At 57.3% G+C, this 17685-nt stretch overlaps 2 protein-coding genes across 4 annotated transcripts in view; both read right to left on the bottom strand.

The window, feature by feature from the left end:
* NOL12 (nucleolar protein 12) overlaps positions 1 to 17685 on the bottom strand; it is a 92588-nt gene that overhangs the window by 47554 nt on the left and 27349 nt on the right. The window lies entirely within an intron of this gene.
* The window catches only part of SH3BP1 (SH3 domain binding protein 1), a 186868-nt gene that overhangs the window by 16201 nt on the left and 152982 nt on the right, over positions 1 to 17685 (bottom strand). For 2 of the 3 annotated variants that reach the window (XM_050806200.1, XM_050806198.1), the window contains exons 1-16: positions 12388 to 12566; positions 11089 to 11131; positions 10781 to 10885; positions 9628 to 9704; positions 9237 to 9348; positions 9070 to 9146; positions 8454 to 8598; positions 7546 to 7614; positions 7290 to 7380; positions 6750 to 6895; positions 5339 to 5450; positions 4913 to 4994; positions 4739 to 4819; positions 3820 to 3936; positions 2039 to 2136; positions 1569 to 1746 (exon numbers count right to left, since the gene is read on the bottom strand). The exons of the other annotated variant lie outside the window; for it this stretch is intronic. In XM_050806200.1, coding sequence (XP_050662157.1) covers positions 1569 to 1746; positions 2039 to 2136; positions 3820 to 3936; positions 4739 to 4819; positions 4913 to 4994; positions 5339 to 5450; positions 6750 to 6895; positions 7290 to 7380; positions 7546 to 7614; positions 8454 to 8598; positions 9070 to 9146; positions 9237 to 9348; positions 9628 to 9704; positions 10781 to 10885; positions 11089 to 11131; positions 12388 to 12446 — 1592 coding nt within the window. In that variant the 5' untranslated portion in view covers positions 12447 to 12566. Of the gene's footprint in view, positions 1 to 1568; positions 1747 to 2038; positions 2137 to 3819; positions 3937 to 4738; positions 4820 to 4912; positions 4995 to 5338; positions 5451 to 6749; positions 6896 to 7289; positions 7381 to 7545; positions 7615 to 8453; positions 8599 to 9069; positions 9147 to 9236; positions 9349 to 9627; positions 9705 to 10780; positions 10886 to 11088; positions 11132 to 12387; positions 12567 to 17685 lie in introns of those variants that run through there. 3 annotated transcript variants of the gene reach the window in all.

The raw sequence follows: 17685 nt of genomic DNA on the forward strand, positions 1-17685 counted from the left end.
TTCGGGTCTCTGCTTGGTCGTCTCTTCCTCAGGGAGGCCTTTCCTGGCCCCACGGCTAAAGTAGCCCCCTGTGCTCTCTCTTATCCTGCTCCCCCTCCCTTGGCAGCGCCTCTCCACCTGACACTATAGAGAGAACACACCGGTGGCTGTGCTTGATGCTGTCTCTCTCTCCCTGTGCCCTGGAATGTGAGCATTTGTCTTGCTCGTCAGGAAATTCAAGGTGTGAGCTGCAGTGCTCTGTGGTACCCTGAACAGCAGCTGCTTGGTATGGAGGCACCACGGTACCATAAAGCCCTTCCAGATTTAAACGATCAAAGAGAAGACTGCAGCCAAGCATGGTGGCTCATGCCTGTAATCCCAGCACTTTGAGGGGCTGAGGCAGGCGGATTGCTTGAGGCCAGGAGTTCAAAACCAGCCTCGCCAACATGGGGTAACCCTGTCTCTACTGCAAATACAAAAATTAGCCAGCTGTGGTGGTGCATGCCTGAAGTCCCAGCTATTCAGGAGGCTGAGGCAGGAGAACTGCTTGAACCCAGGAGGTGGAAGCTGCACGTGAGCCAAGATCTCGCCACTGCACTCCAGCCTAGGCAATAGAGCGAACTCCGTCTCAAAAAAATAAACAAACAACAACAAAAAAAGAGGCCGGGTGCAGTGGCTCACACCTGTAATCCCAACACTTTCAGGGACCAAGGTGGGTGGATCATTTGAGGCCAGGAGTTCAAGACCAGCCTGGCCAACATGGTGAAACCCCGTCTCTACTTAACATACAAAAATTAGACAGGTGTGGTGGCACCTGTCTCCCAAGTAATCCCAGTTACTTGGGAGGCTGAGGCATGAGAATCACTTGAACCTGGGAGGCACAGGTTGCAGTGAGCCAAGATTGTGCCACTGCACTCCGGCCTGGGCGACAGAGTGAGACTCTGTCTTTTTTTTTTTTTTTTTTTGAGACGGAGTCTTGCTCTGCCGCCCAGGCTGGAGTGCAGTGGCCGGATCTCAGCTCACTGGAAGCTCCGCCTCCTGGGTTTACGCCATTCTCCTGCCTCAGCCTCCCGAGTAGCTGGGACTACAGGCGCCCGCCACCTCGCCCGGCTAGTTTTTTGTATTTTTTAGTAGAGACGGGGTTTCACCGTGTTAGCCAGGATGGTCTCGATCTCCTGACCTCGTGATCCGCCCGTCTTGGCCTCCCAAAGTGCTGGGATTACAGGCTTGAGCCACCGTGCCCGGCCGAGACTCTGTCTTAAACAAAACAAAACAAAACAACTCTCGAAGGTATTTTCAGATTCCAAAACGATCATCTCTCGAGTTCCCTAGAATTGGACACAAAGCCTGGTACACAGTAGGTGCTCAGGAAATTGCCACATGATGAACAGGGCACACATCAGTGGCTGAGACAAATACTGGCTCTGAGTCTCCGCCCCACCCTCTCCAAACTAGGAGATCTGGTCTTTGGGATGAAAACACTAATAATTACATTTCTAAAAATTCAGCTTCCAGCTCTGAGACATGGTGCCTCAGGCAGACTGTCTGTGGGAGCACCACAGGAGCCATTCATGCCCCTCAGTCCTCACCTTTCCTTGGTAGCTGCTGAGGCCAAGGCTGGGGCTGGAACTGGAGCTGGAGCCGGAGCCGGGGTGGTGGTTGGGGTGGGCACAGCAGTGGGTGGAAGTTCCTCAGAGGCCAGCCTGTCACTGACCGTGTCCTGGAGGGTAACAGCTGAGAAGAGGCCTGACACGTTGAAGTTGATGTCTGGAGACAGAAGGAGTGGAGACGGCTCTCAGAGACTGTGCCAGACTCCTCACTCCACTGGCTGGGACCATTCCCCCTTCCCCTGAACCCATGTGGACCATGCTCAGCTTCCCCACTCCTGTGTGGGTCTCATCACAACCCCACAAAGCAGGCAGACCATCCCCATTGTAGAAATGAGAAACTGAGGCTCAGACTTCCTCCTGGACTCATGGTGAGTTTGTGGGGCTGCAGGGGAGGGAGCAGGGCAGAAGGAGGGCACCCAGCAGGGGATCCATGCAGGCAGGAGCTTCACCTCCAGGGAAGAGGGTGTCTGCACTCTGGATCAGCGCCTCGACGACACCCACCACCTGGATGGAAGACACGGATGCCGCATCCAGCTGGGCCTGGTCCCTGGGACAAAGAGATGCATCTGCTTAGCAAAGGGTTTGTGACCCCAACTCTCTGTCTGGTCCTGTGCTGGGCAGTGGAGACACGACGATCCATCATATTGAGTCCTTGTTCTCAAAAAGCCCACAAACCACCAGTTGATGGTAAATGTGTCACTCACGTGCCAAATGTCCCCCTTTCCTCACCCTGACAGACACCACTAATTAATCAAGGACTCTTTCCCTCATGGTTGTCATCTAGACAGCCTCTACCAAACAAATGCAATCAGCACGTGGGAGGAAATCTTGCCATCTATGGCCAGGTAAATAATGATGACTCCTCACATAGCACTGCACTTTACACTTTTTATTATTTCTTCTTCTTTTTTTTTGAGACGGAGTCCTGCTCTGTCGCCCAGGTTAGAGTGCAGTGTAATCTGTAATCTCCCAATTACAGTGTAATCTGGGCTCACTGCAACCTCTACCTCCTGGGTTCAAGCAATTCTCCTGCCTCAGCCTCCTGAGTAGCTGGGATTACAGGCGTGTACCACCACGCTTAGGTAATTTTTGTATTTTTAGTAGAGACGGAGTTTCACCATGTTGGTCAGGCTGGTCTCGAACTCCCAACCTCAGGTGATCCACCTACCTCGGCCTCCCAAAGTGCTGGGATTACAGGCATGAGCCGCCGTGCCCGGCCTGTTTCTTCATTTTTATTTTTTTTTTTGAGACGGAGTTTCGCTCTGTTGCCCAGGCTGGAGTGCAGTGGCACAATCTTCGCTCATTGCAAGCTCCGCACCCTGGGTTCATGCCATTCTCCTGCCTCAGCCTCCTGAGTAGCTGGGACAACAGGCGCCCGCCACCACGCCCAGCTAATTTTTTTGTATTTTTAGTGGAGACGGGGTTTCACAGTGTGCTAATTTTTTTGTATTTTTAGTAGAGACGGGGTTTCACAGTGTGCTAATTTTTTTGTATTTTTAGTAGAGACGGGGTTTCACAGTGTTCGCCAGGATGGTCTCGATCTCCTGACCTCGTGATCCACCCGTCTCGGCCTCCCAAAGTGCTGGGATTACAGGCTTGAGCCACTGCGCCCGGCCAGGGGTGGAGCTATTAATAGAACCTGATTGAGCCGGACACGGTGGCTCACACCTGTAATCCCAGCACTTTGGGAGGCCAAGGCTGGTGGATCACGAGGTCAGGAGATCGAGACCACCCTGGCTAACACGGTGAAATCCCGTCTCTACTAAAAATACAAAAAATTAGCCAGGAGTGGTGGTGCGCACCTGTAGTCCCAGCTACTTGGGAGACTGAGGCAGGAGAATCGCTTGAACTGGGGAGGCAGAGGTTGCAGTGAGCAGAGATTGTGCCACTGCACTCCAGCCTGGGCAACAAGAGTGAAACTCTGTCTCAAAAAAAAAAGAAAAACAAAACAAAACAAAACAAAACAAAGAACCCGAACCCAATCTCTGGGCTCCCAGCTTCCCATGCCACTAAACATCTCATCACCACCACTGGCCAGAATGCCTCTCTCCAAAGCCCTGTGGCCTGCACGGCCCCTTCGGCCTGTTCCTCACGGCAGCCGCAAAAACAGGAGCTGCTCAACCCACTCCAAAAATGGGGACACCGAGGCCCAGGGGAAAAATAAGACAACAGATGGCTGGGGTGGGATCTGCCTTCCTCCTCCCACCTCCCCCAGCCCACGGCCCCTCACCCTTCTTTCTCAGGTGGCCACAGCAAGTTGGGTCCCAGGACTATGGCGATGTTGCTGGGTGTCATCTTGTTCACCTCCTGCTCCTCGGCCAGTCGTGCCAGGAACTTCATCAGGTACCTAAGGGCAGAGGTAGGCTTAGGCCAGGGGCAGAACGCACCCAGCCCTGAGAATTCTCCAGCTCAGGGTTTCCAAAGAGTGTGAAAGACACCGCCCAGAATGGTCTTAACACTGTCACAGTTAAAGCAGCTTATCCGCTGAGCGCCAACCCTGCGGCCGGCACTGAGCCAAGTTGAGTCCTCGAAGCCACCCTACAGGGTAGGGACTATTACAGTCTGCATTTTTCAGATGATGACGCCGAGTGGCCTGCCCCGAAGTGGCATGCGAAGTCAGGCAGTATGGCTTCAAAAGTTCAAGGTCTCATTCACTTCAATGCTTTACATAAAAATATGTATGTGACTAATTCGGCCGGGTGCAGTGCCTCACGCCTGTAATCCCAGCACTTTGGGAGACTAAGGTGAGTGGATCACCTGAGATCAGGAGTTCGAGACCAGCCTGACCAACGTGGTGAAACCCCATCTCTACTAAAAATACAAAACTTAGCCGGGTGTGGTGGCAGGTGCCTGTAGTCCCAGCTACTCAGGAGGCTGAGGCAGGAGAATTGCTTGAACCCAGCAGGTGGAGGTTGTAGTGAGCTGAGATTGCACCACTACACTCCAGCTTGGGCGATAGCATGAGACCCTGTCTCAAAAAAAAAAAAAACACAGTATGTATATATATATGTAAATGACTAATCCATCAAAGCTGCATTTGCAGAAATATTTCTTAAAATATAGTGACAAGGCCAGGCTCAAGCCCAGGGTCCCTGACCCCAGCTGGGCTCTGGCTCTGCGGCAGGCTGGGGGGGCGGGCTTGGGCTCACCTGAGGTTGCTGAGGTTCTCGGGGGGCAGGCGGCTGCACACTTCTTGGAGGGCCTGCAGCCGGGCCCCTGGCTCCTTCAGGCTGCGGAGGGAGTGGAGAGACCTGTCAGCCAGCGCAGGGCTACCCCTTTGCATCCTCCTCTTCCCCATCCCCTCCCTCCTCCAACATCCTCACCTGGCTGCCCTCATCCAGTCGTCATAGAGGTCGAAGGTCATCAGGGGCTCTGGCAGCTCCCGCAGATAGGACTTGAGGGCACCTGAAGCAGGAGTGTGGGGGAGGGTCAGAGGCAGCCCCCACCCCGCTCTCCCACTTTCCCTGTAGAAGGAACCTCCGGCCCTTGTTCACACTAATGTGTCTAGATCTGACAGTTTCTTTGGGCTGCAGGCCCTTTTGAGAAAATGAAGGCTAGCCATCATTTCCCCAGAAAAATGTACAAACATTTTGGGGGGCTCATGATGGATCCCACATTAAGAACCCCTGAGCGTCCTCAGTCTCCTCAACAGAATATCATGTCTTGAAGCCAGGCTTATCTTGGGATCATTTCACGCTACTGCACCCCTTCCCCCCAACCTCCTGCCCAGGGCTCCCCGGATCAGGCACCTGCCACGGCGTGTGGGTCGGAGCAGAACTCCTCCAGGCTGTGGGGGTCCGAGGCCATCGTCTGCTTGAGACGCTTCAGCACTGAGGCCCCAGCAGCCAGACGGAAGAGACCCTGGGTTCAAGAGGGGGCAGGCAAGGGTCATAGAGGGGTGGGCAGGGCAGGATACCCAGGGGCCTTGTAGCCTGGGGTGTGTCACTGGCCCTCGCTAGGCCTGTGTCCCCACTAGTGTGGCCGGCAGTGTGGGCACCATGGTGTCCACAGGCCTCAACCTTCAAGGTCTAGAATTCTGAGCAAAGGGCAGGGCTGGGAAGTCTGGGAGGAGGTGGGAAAAATCATGGGGAAATGGGAGCCCAGTCAGAAGTGGAAGGGAGGGGCCAGGCGCGGTGGCTCATGCCCGTAATTGTAGCACTTTGGGAGGCCCATGCAGGTGGATCACTTGAGGCCAGGGGTTCGAGACCAGCCTGGACAACATGGTAAAACCCCATCTCTACTAAAATAAAAAAAAATTAGCTGGGCATGGTGGTGGGCATCTGTAATCCCAGCTACTTGGGAGACTGAGACACAAGAATTGCTTGAACCTGGGAGGTAGAGGCTGCAGTGAGCCAGGAGCATACCACTGCACTACAGCCTGGGTGACAGCGAGATCCTGTCTCAAAAAAAAAAAAAAAAAAAAAAGGGCCGGGCACAGTGGCTTATGCCTGTAACCCCAGCACTCTGGGAGGCCGAGGCAGGTGGATCACCTGAGGTTAGGAGTTCAAGACCAGCCTGGCCAACATACTCTCATCTCGATTAAAAAATACAAAAATTAGCTGGGCGTGTTGGCGCACGCCTGCAGTCCCAGCTACTTGTGAAGTTGAGGCAGGAGAATCACTTGAACCCAGGAGGTGGAGGCTGCAGTGAGCCGAGATCGCGCCACTGCACTCCAGCCTGGGTAACAGAGCAAGACCCCGTAACTCAAAAAAAAAAAAAAGAAGTGTAAGGGAGAAAGGAGGCCCCAGCAGGATTGCTGAGTAGCTCAAAACTAATTTGGGGTATCTGCCACCTCCAGGGTCTGTCTGCAGGACAGGGGGGCAATGTATTCACAGCAGATCCAGCCAGTGTGTGGCAGTGGAGCCCCTGGTTTGAGAAGTCACCTTCTCATATGACTCTGGGCATGGTTACCTCTGTACCTCTGTCTCCCTCTTGTGAAATGGAGCGAGGAATGCAAAGGCTTCTAGCACAGCGCCTGGCCCACGCGAGCATCGACACGCGGGAGGTAGTGTGGATGCCGCAGGAGGTGACCATGTCTTCTCCCAGGGAACTGGGCTCGAATGAGGGAATTTCAGGCACCACGACAGGGCAGCATGTGGGGGGTTTGGGACAGAATGAGGGCCCCAGTGCTCCTTCCCCACCTGCCCCAGGGGGCCCCACCTCTTCCTTCATGCCCTCAGAAAGCAGCATCATGACGCAGGCCTCAATGGGCAGGGCAATCTCCCGGCCCAGCTCATGCAGGTGGGTTGCCAGCGACACCCCATACACCCTGGAGAAGTGGGTGGCTGCCATCGACGGGGAGTGGTCTGCAGGGATGAAACAGATCAGCGGCCCAGGGCCTTTCCACCCAAGCAGTCAGGCAGGGGCACCCCCCTGATGTCCTCAAGGTGGTACCACCTGCCACCGACTGTCCAGGCCCACATCTGAAATCATCCATCACATCTCTCGAATCGGCCCGCCTCCACTGCCTCTGTCCTAGTCTAGGCTACTGTTGCCTCCTTCCGCCTCACAGGCCTGGCTCTAGTCCTGCCCCCTTCACTCCACCCTCCACATGGCAGCCAGAGCAGCCTCTCCGTCACAGATTAAACCCAGCTCTCGGACCCCAGCCACAGCTTTCTGCTGCCTTTCAGGATGAAGTGGAAGCTTCTCAGTAAGCAGGGCGGGGTCAGGGGTGTGGTATCACCGGGCCTACGTCCCCACCTGCTTGGCCATGGTTCTCCCTCAGCTCAGCCAGGGCCGTGTCCAGAGAGCTCAGTGACCTGCGATGGTAATCGGCTTGAATCTCCAGGAGCTGTGGGGGCGAAGGGACACCCTGAGTGGAAGTGAGGGAAGCTGAGCCTTCTCTAGGGTCCTTGAGAGCAGACACCCCCTCCACCATCGCACAGAGCCCCACTGGACCCTGGCTGTGGCATTCAGCCCCGAGCTCTGGATGGATGGGGCCCGGTCTTGGACTCACATGAATGAAATAGTTGGCATAGGAGTCCTCCTTGGTAACAAAGTGGTACAGGTCAGCCAAGTACTCGTCCTTGGGGACAGAGAGGGGAGAGCTTACATTGGGTGAGGCAGGGGGTCTAGAGGGAAAGAGGAGGCTTGGAGGGGTTGGTGACCTGTGCCCCAGGCCACACAACTGCAGGTGGAAGTCCCAGCCAGGCTCCTCTCTTCTGCCAAGGTTGGTGCTTGGGGCCAGCCCATGGAAACTCCCTCAAACTTTTCTGGCTTCTCGTCCCCATCTCTGTGTCCCCATAGCCTTAGCACAGTGCCCTGTTTTGTTTTTTTGTGCGGTTTTTTTTTTTTTTTGAGACAGAGTCTTGCACTGTTGCCTGGGCTGGAGTGTAGTGGTGTGATCTCGGCTCACTGCAACCTCCGCCTCCTGGGTTCAAGCAACTCTCCTGCCTCAGCCTCCCGAGTAGCTGGGATTATAGGTGCCCGCCACTACGCCCAGGTAAGTTTTTGTATTTTTAGTAGAGATGGGGTTTCACCATGTTGGCCAGGCTGGTCTTGAACTCCTGACCTCATGATTTGCCTGCCTCCCAAAGTGCTGGGATTACAGGTGTGAGACGCCGCGCCCGGCCATGCACAGTGCTGTTATCATCCAATCATTCATTCACTCTTCATTCATTCACTTACTCGTTCAGCAAACACACGGAGACTCAGGGAACAGACCAAGTCTTGGCCTCCCCATGTTACGCATGGGGTACAGACAGAAGAGGGTACAAGGGAATGGCGGAGCTCTGCTGCCTCCTAGCCACATGGCCTTAGGCAAGTCATGTCACCCCTCTGAGCTTCAGCTTCCTTGCCTGTGAGATGGGGCCAGGACACACCCCTGCCACCCCTGTACATCCAGGAGACCCATGTGGCCCTCACCCTGCATTGCTCCACCTTCCTCTTCAGCTCCTCCTCCTCCTCCTTCAGCGTCTCCACCTTGTTGGCCATAGTCGTGTGGCTGTGACTGCCTGGGCCGCCTCCCAGGCCTTGACTGCTGCCTGAATTCTTGGTTGCCTGACTGAGCCTGGGGATGATCCCAAGGGGAGCTGGTCACCTGCCCTGTTGCATGTCCAGAGCCAAGTGTCCCCTCCATACAGCAGACCACATGGTATTCTAGGATTTGGAGCTGCAGATCTGAGAGCTCCACTGGCTGGGGCCTCAGCCCAGGCTGGGCTACGAGTGCGCTGGGTTGCCCCCTGGTGGCGGGTTTGGTGATCACAGCCACCCAGCAGAGCCGAGAACAGGGACAGCCGCAGGACTGTTTATGGCGGTCCTACGCTTTGGGGTCGCCCCAGCACCAGCTGTGACACACACGGGCACACCCTCACAGATACCCTCACCACCTGTGTTTCTAGGGACCAGGCATGCGCAAGTATACACACTGTACTTAGCGGACCCCACAGCATCCTCCTGGTGTGGCCAGGGCCTCAAAGCTCTACGACCACCTCTGTGGGCTGACCCAGATATGAGGCCCCTGAGTGGCCGGGGCTCCCACCTGCTCTTGAGTGTGTTCCAGTCGGACACGAGCTTCTGGAGGCTTTTCTTGTGCTTGAGGATGGCTGGCAGCTCCTCCTGAGGATGGGCATGGGGGGTCAGTGTGCTGGGGGAGGACGGAGCCAGCAACCGGGGAAGGTGGGGACCGGGAGCAGGGCACAGGCTCACCTCACTCAGCCTGCTGAGTGGCTGCAGGACGTCCCTCTCCAGGGTCATCTCAAACTCGGCCAGGATGCGGGCCAGCTGGTTCTGGATGGCACAGCTCATCTCCAGGGCCTTCCTGTGGACACGGCACCCCATGGGCCCAGGCGCCCGCTGCCCTCACCTCCACTGGAAACACCTGGTGGGGCCTCTCCTCCTTCAATTCCGGCCCCTCCTAGATATCCTTCATCTCTGCTAAGGCCGAACACCCTCCCAGGCCTGGCCGCCCTCACTGACTTGAGCACTGTCCCCGGCCTGGTCATTCTTCCGATGTGGATGCCCTCACCACCTGGACCCCTCCCAGCTGAGATCATGTCTTGGTAGCCCCAGGTGAGGGCAGGGCCCCGTCTATGCTCACCCCATGCTGGAATCAGGGTCCAGCTCCTTGAAGCTCTCGGCCATCGTGGTGGACAGAGCCATGAGGGGAAGCTTCTTCTGCAGGGAGGTTGGGGCCGGCAGTGAGTGTCCTTGCCTCCCTCCACCCTGCCTGAGCAGCAGGCCAGCCCCTTGGGGGCAGGTGAGGAGGGAACCCAGGAATGCCACAGTCCCAGATGAGAGTGGAAACAAGATGACAAGGCGTGGTGTGGGTGACATTTCCCTGAGACCATGGATGGAGCCCCTCCCCATCTGGAGTGCCCTTTTCCTCTTCCCAGAAGCCACTTGACTGGGCAGGAAGGGATGACCAAGTCCTACTGCAGACTGGGAAACTAAGATGCAGGGAGGGCAGGGAGCTTGCCCCAGGTCACACGGGTGGAGGGAGAATGGGAGGGGGAGCTGGCCTGGGAATGGGGGCTCTTTCCCCTGTCCCAGGGTATATGTGGCTGACCTAGCCACTGCTGAGCTCAAACGCCCTATGACTCCCAATTTCCTTGTCTTGGCCACACTGAATTGTCAACTGATTCCAAAACATGGCCCCACACTCCCACCCCATCTGGAGTTACGGAGAATGCCTGCTTTGGGATCAGAGACCAGGGTTCAAACCTCAGTTCTGCCACTTACTGGCTATATGACCTTGGGCAAGTGACTTTACCTCTAAGCCTCCAATTCCTCATCTGTAAAACAATGCCTTTCCCTAGGGTTGTTGCCAGTGTTCCATGAGACAATGCGCTAATATGTTAGCAATAGGCTGGCAGTTATCAGCCAATAAACACTGCCCCTTGATTAATACATGAGTATCCCTCAAAAGCCAGCTCAATTGCTACCTCCTTCAGGAAGCCCTCTGAGGCTGCCCCATTGAGAGCCTGCTCTGCATGCTGAGTGGACAGAGAAGTTCAGGTGTTGGCAGAGGCCTGGCCTTGGCTTATGGGGATTGGTGCACAGGAAAGTGGGGTAAAGGTGACAGGGAAGGTACAGGGCCTTTTGAGTGCAGTGCCAGAGAGGCCTTGGAACAGAGCAGTCTCCATGCCCTTGGTGCCACTCAGACTGGCAAGGAAACCCCAGCCCCGACTTTGCTTCCCCATTGGACGGAAGTCTCCTGCTCAGGCTCCTCCTTCCCAGGACCCCCGACTCACCACCCGCTTGTCCATGTCTGCCCCACTCTGGCCCTGCAGACAGGCCTGCAGCCGCTTGTGGACGTTGTGGGCTGCTCGCTTGGCCGGCTCCAGCCGCTGTTCTACCTGGCAAGGAGGTTTGGAGGTTAAGGATCAAGAAAAGTTGTCTCCCCCTGAGCAGGAAACTTTCTCCTGTCCCCTGGGGACCCCATGGCCAACAGCTTGAGGAATGACTCAACCCGGGCCCCTAGCTGGCATCCCCGCCCTGGCCCTCTGCTCCGACAGCCTGCACAGGCCTGCCTTCCCACCCGCCCGGCCCAGGCACGTACCTGCAGCAGGTCCTCACCCAGGAACTCAGCGGTCTCCGGGGTGCTGCGGGGGGAGAGCGCTTCTGCTGAGCCTGCCTGGGTTAGAACGCCCCCTACTCCCCCTCCCCGCAGCAGGGCACCTGGACCCCAGTGCCTCCACTGTCCCTCCCAGGTGCGGCCCGCCCTGGGTGGCCCAGTTGCCTCATCCCAGTCAGAGCACATTCCATGGGGGTGGGAATAGGATACATGGGTTTTTCCTCCTCCACCCAGGGCTGTGTCCTGAAAGAGGGCGGACAGATGAAACTGAAGGGGAGGCTGGGAGACCCACCCAGGGCCTAGCTTTGGGACACAGAAGCCTCTCTTCTGCCCACTCCCAAATCCTCGGCCCACCCCAGGATGAGGAGTATTAGCTGGCTCCAAGAACGGGAAGTGCGGGAGCTCAGAGTCCTAGGCTCAGTCACACAGCACTCTGGACTACAGCTGTGGGCAGGGGTGCACAGGCCCCTGGACCCCACCTGGGGACACATGGGGGATGCCGAGGCCCATGGCAAGGTGGCCTAACTGCCCAGGCTAGGTAGGCATCTGTGCCAGTGGGAGACTAGAACTAGGTCTCTGGACACCCGGTCCCCTCCCCGGACCCAGAGAATGGGGAACTCCTGAGGCAGGGGAAGAGGAGCAGAGAAGACAGGCCCTCAGAGGCTCCCCAAACTTCCGGCCTCCGTGCTACCGGCTCAGAGGCTGGGGGTGGGAGCTGGGAGACCTGGGGATGTTTCCACCTGAGTCTGGGAAAAGCAGAAACAAGACAGAGAAGCAGGAGGCCCCTGAGGTGGGGGGAGGGGTAAGGGAACGGACGCCGCAGGCCAGGGGCAGGCCCCTCCTCCCGCCAGGCCAGGACCCGTCTCCTCCCCTCGCCCCAGGTCTGCGGCCCTAAATGGACCCTCCTCCCTCCCCAGCCCAGCAAGCAGAGGTGGTGAACTGCCCCATTGTCCAGAGGGAACAAGTGAGGTCAGGAGGACCATCCACTTAGAGACTCGTGGAGGCAGAGAAATCTGTGTCCTAGGGCAGAGAGCATTCTCCCGCCTGAAGCCCCCTCCAATCCAGTAAGGGGGGGCATCCCTTCCCGCAAAGGCCACCCCTGCTCCTCCAGCTCTGCCCGAGAGACGGGGGCGGCGTTCAGAAGGGAGGAAGAGAGGGTCTGGCCGCTCAGAGAGTGGCTGCCCAGCTGTCCCCAGTCTCCCCCATCCCCGTCTCCCCCCACCCTTTTACGACCCCTCAGGTCCTGCCGGGGTAAGAGTGGGGCTGGAAGGGGGTGACACTCACCGTCCCAAGCTGCCCGTCTGGGCCAGCTGCCGCATGCGGTGCAGCTGCCTCTTCATCATCTTGGGGGCGGGCTGGGGGCTGCGGGGTCACGGCGGGGGTCGCGGGCCCGGGCAGCCCCCGGCCCAGCCTGCCTCTCCTGCGGCGCGGCTCTCGCCCCGGATGGGTGGGCGGCGCTCTCGCTTCCTGGGCCGCCGCGCGGCTCTCGCTGGCGGCCGGCTCTCTCCTCCCCCGCTCACGACTCCGCCCCCGGCCCCCAGGTCACTCCTCTCTCCAAGTTGGTTTCCTCGCCCTCCCCCGGCTTCCGGGCCCCCCGGCGACCCCCGGCCGGGCCCCCGCTGCTGTGAGTCCGCCGGCCGCGGCCGTCCACAGGTTGTGCCCCGCTCCTCCTCCCCGCAGCGCCCCGCCCAGCCCTGGTGGCGGGAAGCAGGTAAGCCCGTTCCTGCCCCCGCGCCCGCAGCCCGCCCCAGATGGGGTGCCTGCCCCACCCGCAGCCGGCAGGCCCAGGGTATAAATAACCTTTGCATCCCTCGCAAAGGGGAAAGAGGGTGCCAAGCGAAGGAGGGATGGGCCTTTCTGACCTGTCCTGGCCCCTCTGGACTTGCAGGGATACTGCCCTGCACTCCCTCCCGCAGAGGACCTCTGGCCCCCTGGAACTAAACCCCCTACCACTCGATGACTGGCTGGAAGCTTTGGCTTCCTGGGGCCAAGGGCTGCTGTGTGGCCGTGGACAAGTCCCTGGAACTCCAGACTCGCTTGTCTCTAATGGTCTAATGGGCCAGCTGTCCTGGGCCTGCCCATCCCGCAGAGTGGACAAGGCACCCCTGCCTGCTCCTTTTAAGGGAGGTGTGTGCCATCCCCCCAGCCACCAGGAACCCTCCCAGAGCAGTTCCCGACACCCTGTTCTCCACATCTCCCGGCAGTTTGCTCCATCTGTGAAGCTCATCTCCTCTCATTCCTCCTGGCAAATGGCCTCAGTCCCTCTTCCTTCTTGTAGGGCAATGATGTGGGTGCTGCTCTGACGGCCCCCAAACTCAGTAGTTCTCTTTGGCCCTCCCCTCAACACAGAGTGAGGCATACAGTAGTTGCTCCATAACTGCTGGTTATACAAAATGTGAGAGCCTTTGGGAGACAGTAGGCTCTCCTTACCCTGCACTGCTGTGGCATCAGGAGCCGCAGGGGTGGGGAGGAGGGGAGGGTGTGCCGCAGAGTCCTGCCACACCCTCTGCACTTTGCTTTGTTAGTTTCAGTTTAGTTTGAGACTAGAGCCACTACTGTGTGCCGGTGCAGACTGGGCGTCTCTCAGAGGCAGGACCTTGGCCCCACACATCTCCATTCTCCTAGTGCCCAGCACTGGGCTTGGCACACTCACTGGCTGCTTCTCTCTTCCCTAATGAGGCAGGCCTCATTGGGGTGGGAGGAGCTGAGAAGGGAACCCAACAGCTGCCTGCTATGGCCAGAGCCTCCCAGATGGGAGCCCACCTGAGTGTGGAATCCTGGTAGGAAGTTGGGAGGCTCCAAGATCAAAGCTCAGGCCAGGATGAGATGTCAGGCAAGGTTCCTTCCCCCATCTCCCTTTTCCCAACAGGAAGACTGCTGGCCAGTGACTATGGGTGGCATGGCAAGGGAACCTCAGGTGCCATCCTTCCTGTCTCTCGGGAAGTCTCTGGACTATGTGGTGCCCCCACTCTGTTCCAGCCAAGCCTCCAGCCCAGACCACACTGGGCCTGGGCTTGTCTGGTTCTCTAGCTGGCCGAAGGTCCTTGAAGGCAAGGTTTGGCTTATACTTCTGTCCCTCCTAGATGTGCCCAGTCCTGAGCCCCAGCTCTGGCCTGGGGAGGGGTCAGTACATGTGGGTTGTAGCAGCAGCTGTGGTGGAAACTACCCGAGCCATATTATCAGGCTAACTGAGCTCTTGCCCCGCACCCCTGCCCTGGTCTCCAGACTCCCCTCCAGCCAGACCCAAGTGTTCTGGGCAGGAAAGGTGCCCTGGGCCTTTGAGTTGGATTCGCGTGGGACGGCTGTGCCTCCTAGCTGGGTGATGGGTAGATTTTAGGCCCTCCCTTGTCACACTTGGATGTTGAATCATAGAAGGATGGACTCCCCAAAGGTTGGGTTAGAGTTACAGGCTGTTCCTTAGAAGGATGTTGTAATCAGAGACTTACGGACTCAGAAGTTTTGATCAGTGGGTGTTGGGATCATGGCCTTTCTAAACTGCGGACACAGAAGGGGGACCTCAGAGATCCCCAGCCAACCCCTCATGGGGCCCTTCCCCAATCCAGGGGCCTGTTGACTCGGGTGGTCTTAGCTGGCTCCTGCTAAATCCTCTGGGGCCCAACAGTGTGCCTGTCACAGTGGCTCAGGCAGCAGGAACAGAGAGAGCTTAAGGGTGTGGAGGAGGTTAGCTGGCCAGGCTCTGGCTCTCACTAGCTGGGTGACCTTACGTGGGACACTTCACCTCTCTGAGCCTCAGCATCCTCCTCAGTAAATTGGAAATAATAGTACCTACCTCATAGAAGGATTAAGTGAATTAATAGATGCAAGATGCTTATAAAGTGCCTTGTGCTGTTTCTTGTTACCATCGTTATTCAGCTTGCCAAGTCAGGAATGGAAAGACCCCTTACCCCCATTCCTGCCGCCCCAGCGACCCGTGTGTGTCTAGCTGCCTTGGGACAATGGGACTTTTTGTTATGGGCTATGGCATATCCTCCCATGAGGCTGTTATCACTGTCCCCATTTTACAGGTGAATAACCCAAGGCACCTGGCCTAAGGTCCCCAGCTGGGAAAGTGGTAGAGGCCAAGTTAGGAAGCAGATCCGACAGTCTCCTAAGCCCACAAGGGCTCTCCTGCTGTGCCAGACCCAGAAGCATCGCCTGGGAGCTCCAGAAATGCTGGCTCCGCCTTAACCCCTGTGGTTGCTTTGAGGGCCCGGCAGCCTCTGTGCAGATTTGTCTGCAAAAGCCTGGGACAGTCTGGGTAGCGTGTGCTGGTAAGGCTTGAGCAGGATGTGGGCAGGGAGGTCAGCAGCTGAGTGGTGGTGGTAGCAGGGGTCGGTAGTAGGGGTTGCAGGAGCAAAAACATCCTATTTTAGACACTTCGACAAATTGCCTGTTTGTAGCATCCCGCGGTGCTGCCCTCTGTGTGGACTTCCACCCAGAGCAGCTGGGGCATAGTGAGATCTGTGGGGCTCTAAAAACTCCCTCACCTCCTTCCCCAAGCCCAAAGGACTTTCCAGGAAGTCCTGGGGTGGCCCTAAGGCCTGAGGACTCCATTTTAATCGCGATAGCCCTGGAGGAGTGTGTACCCTTAGCCCAGCTCCAGAGGACAGCCCGACAGAGGCTAGGGGGAGGACTTGGGAGGTAGGGGGCAATGTTCCATCCTGGTAGACACTTCAAGACTGCTGGCCCAGGCTCAGCCCCTAATGTGTGACTTCTCTGAGCCTCACTTCCCATTTCACAGGGCAGTTCAGAGGCTTAATGCGGGAGGCTACAGGCATCAGGTCTAGCGTTGTACTACGTCTGGGGGGCTCCTCTTGCCTGCCTTGCTAGGCCAGTGCCCTGGTTGGGAGGCCCAAAGATACTGGGGGAGGGGGTATGTCGAGAGACCAGGCAGACCAGGCACAGTGGCTCACCACAACACTGGGAGGCTGAGGCGGGTGGATCGCTTGAGCCCAGGAGTTCTAGACCAGCCCGGGCAACCTGGCAAAACTCCGTTTATACAAAAAATAAAAATATTAGCTGGGCGTGGTGGCATGCACCTGTGGTCCCAGCTATTCAGGAGGCTAAGAGGGTAGGATTGGCTGAGCCCAGGAGGTCAGGGCTGCAGGAAGCTGCTTTTACAACACTGCCCTCCAGCCTGGGTGACAGAGACCTTGCCTCAGACAAACAAACAAAACCCCAAAAAACTGACTGGGGCCCGGGTGCGGTGGCTCACACCTGTAATCCCAGCACTTTGGGAGGCCAAGGCAGGTGGATCACCTAAGGTCAGGAGTTAGCCTGACCAACATGGAGAAACCCTGTCTCTACTAAAAATACAAAATTAGCAGGATGTGGTGGTGCATGCCTGTAATCCCAGCTACTTGGGAGGCTGAGGCAGGAGAATCGCTTGAACTCAGGAGGCAGAGGTTGCAGTGAGCCAAGATTGTGCCATTGCACTCCAGCCTGGGCAACAAGAGCAAAACTCCATAAAAACAACAACGATAACAACAAAAAAACTGACTAGGCAGGAGCAGGCTCCCAGGCTCCCAGGCCCTTACCACTTCTCCTGGCTGCCATAAACAAAGAGTGTGCTGCGGTTGCTGAAAACCAAAATTAACTGCTGCCTCGGCCAAACCAACAGAAATGGAAGTGTGGCTTCGAGATCTGGGAAGTCCCACTGGTCTTGGCATAGCACTGGGGGTCACCCTTCAAGAGACAGAGCACACGCCTCCCCAGTGCACTGCATCCCAGCCCCTGAGACTGCAGGGTGTAGTGGCCCGGACCTCTGTGCAGCAACACGGTATTTGGGGAAGTGGAGGCCCAGGGTCCTCTCCTCTGGTTAAACCCACCCCAGACTCTCAGACAGATGCAGGGCTTCTGTGGTACCTCATGTCTTCACTCTCAGGGTGCCACACTAGCTCCCAAGTCCTTGCCAGCTTGTGAACTCTTAGGACAGGGGCTGGCCCAAGGGCTGCTCAGGAAACACTGGCATGACTGACAGGATGGCTGGGTTAAGGACGAGGCAAGGGAGAAGGTCCAAAGGCTGAAGGGACCCCACCTCCCCATCCCCGGAACAACATCCTGGGTCCCTCCAAAGCTGACAGCCTGGCTCCTTTGCCCAAGGACTCCTCAGAGGGACCTTATAGCTCATTGAGTCCCTCTCCCCTCTTCCAGAAAGGAAAGCACCTTCCTCAAAATCACACAGAAAGCCAGTGACCCAGCCAGAACCAGCCCCCAGACTCCCAGCTCACAGTCCCACCTGTTCCCCACGCCAACCTGTAGTCCTCCCTGCCATGGCCAGTAATGAGACTGTGCTGGAGGTGGGACTCCAGCACCCCAGGTGGATGCTGCAGGTGATATGGTTTCATTTCAGGTAGAATAAATTTCCAACCTGAGTTATCTTCAGGAGACATCACAAGTGTGAGTCCTGCAGGGTAGGGGAGGGGAACAGGAACGAGGCCACGTGGCTGGGACAGGGTGTCTGGAAGCCTCCAGGGGCCAGACATCTGTCTGGAGGGCTGTGCCAGGGTGGGAGTCCCACTGTAGGGATTGATAGGAGGCTCCCGCAGGGCGCAGCTAATGCCTCTTGTCCCCTCAGCAGTC

The sequence above is a fragment of the Macaca thibetana genome, chromosome 10, assembly GCF_024542745.1.
Source record: "Macaca thibetana thibetana isolate TM-01 chromosome 10, ASM2454274v1, whole genome shotgun sequence".
In the NCBI taxonomy this organism is placed as follows: domain Eukaryota; kingdom Metazoa; phylum Chordata; class Mammalia; order Primates; family Cercopithecidae; genus Macaca; species Macaca thibetana.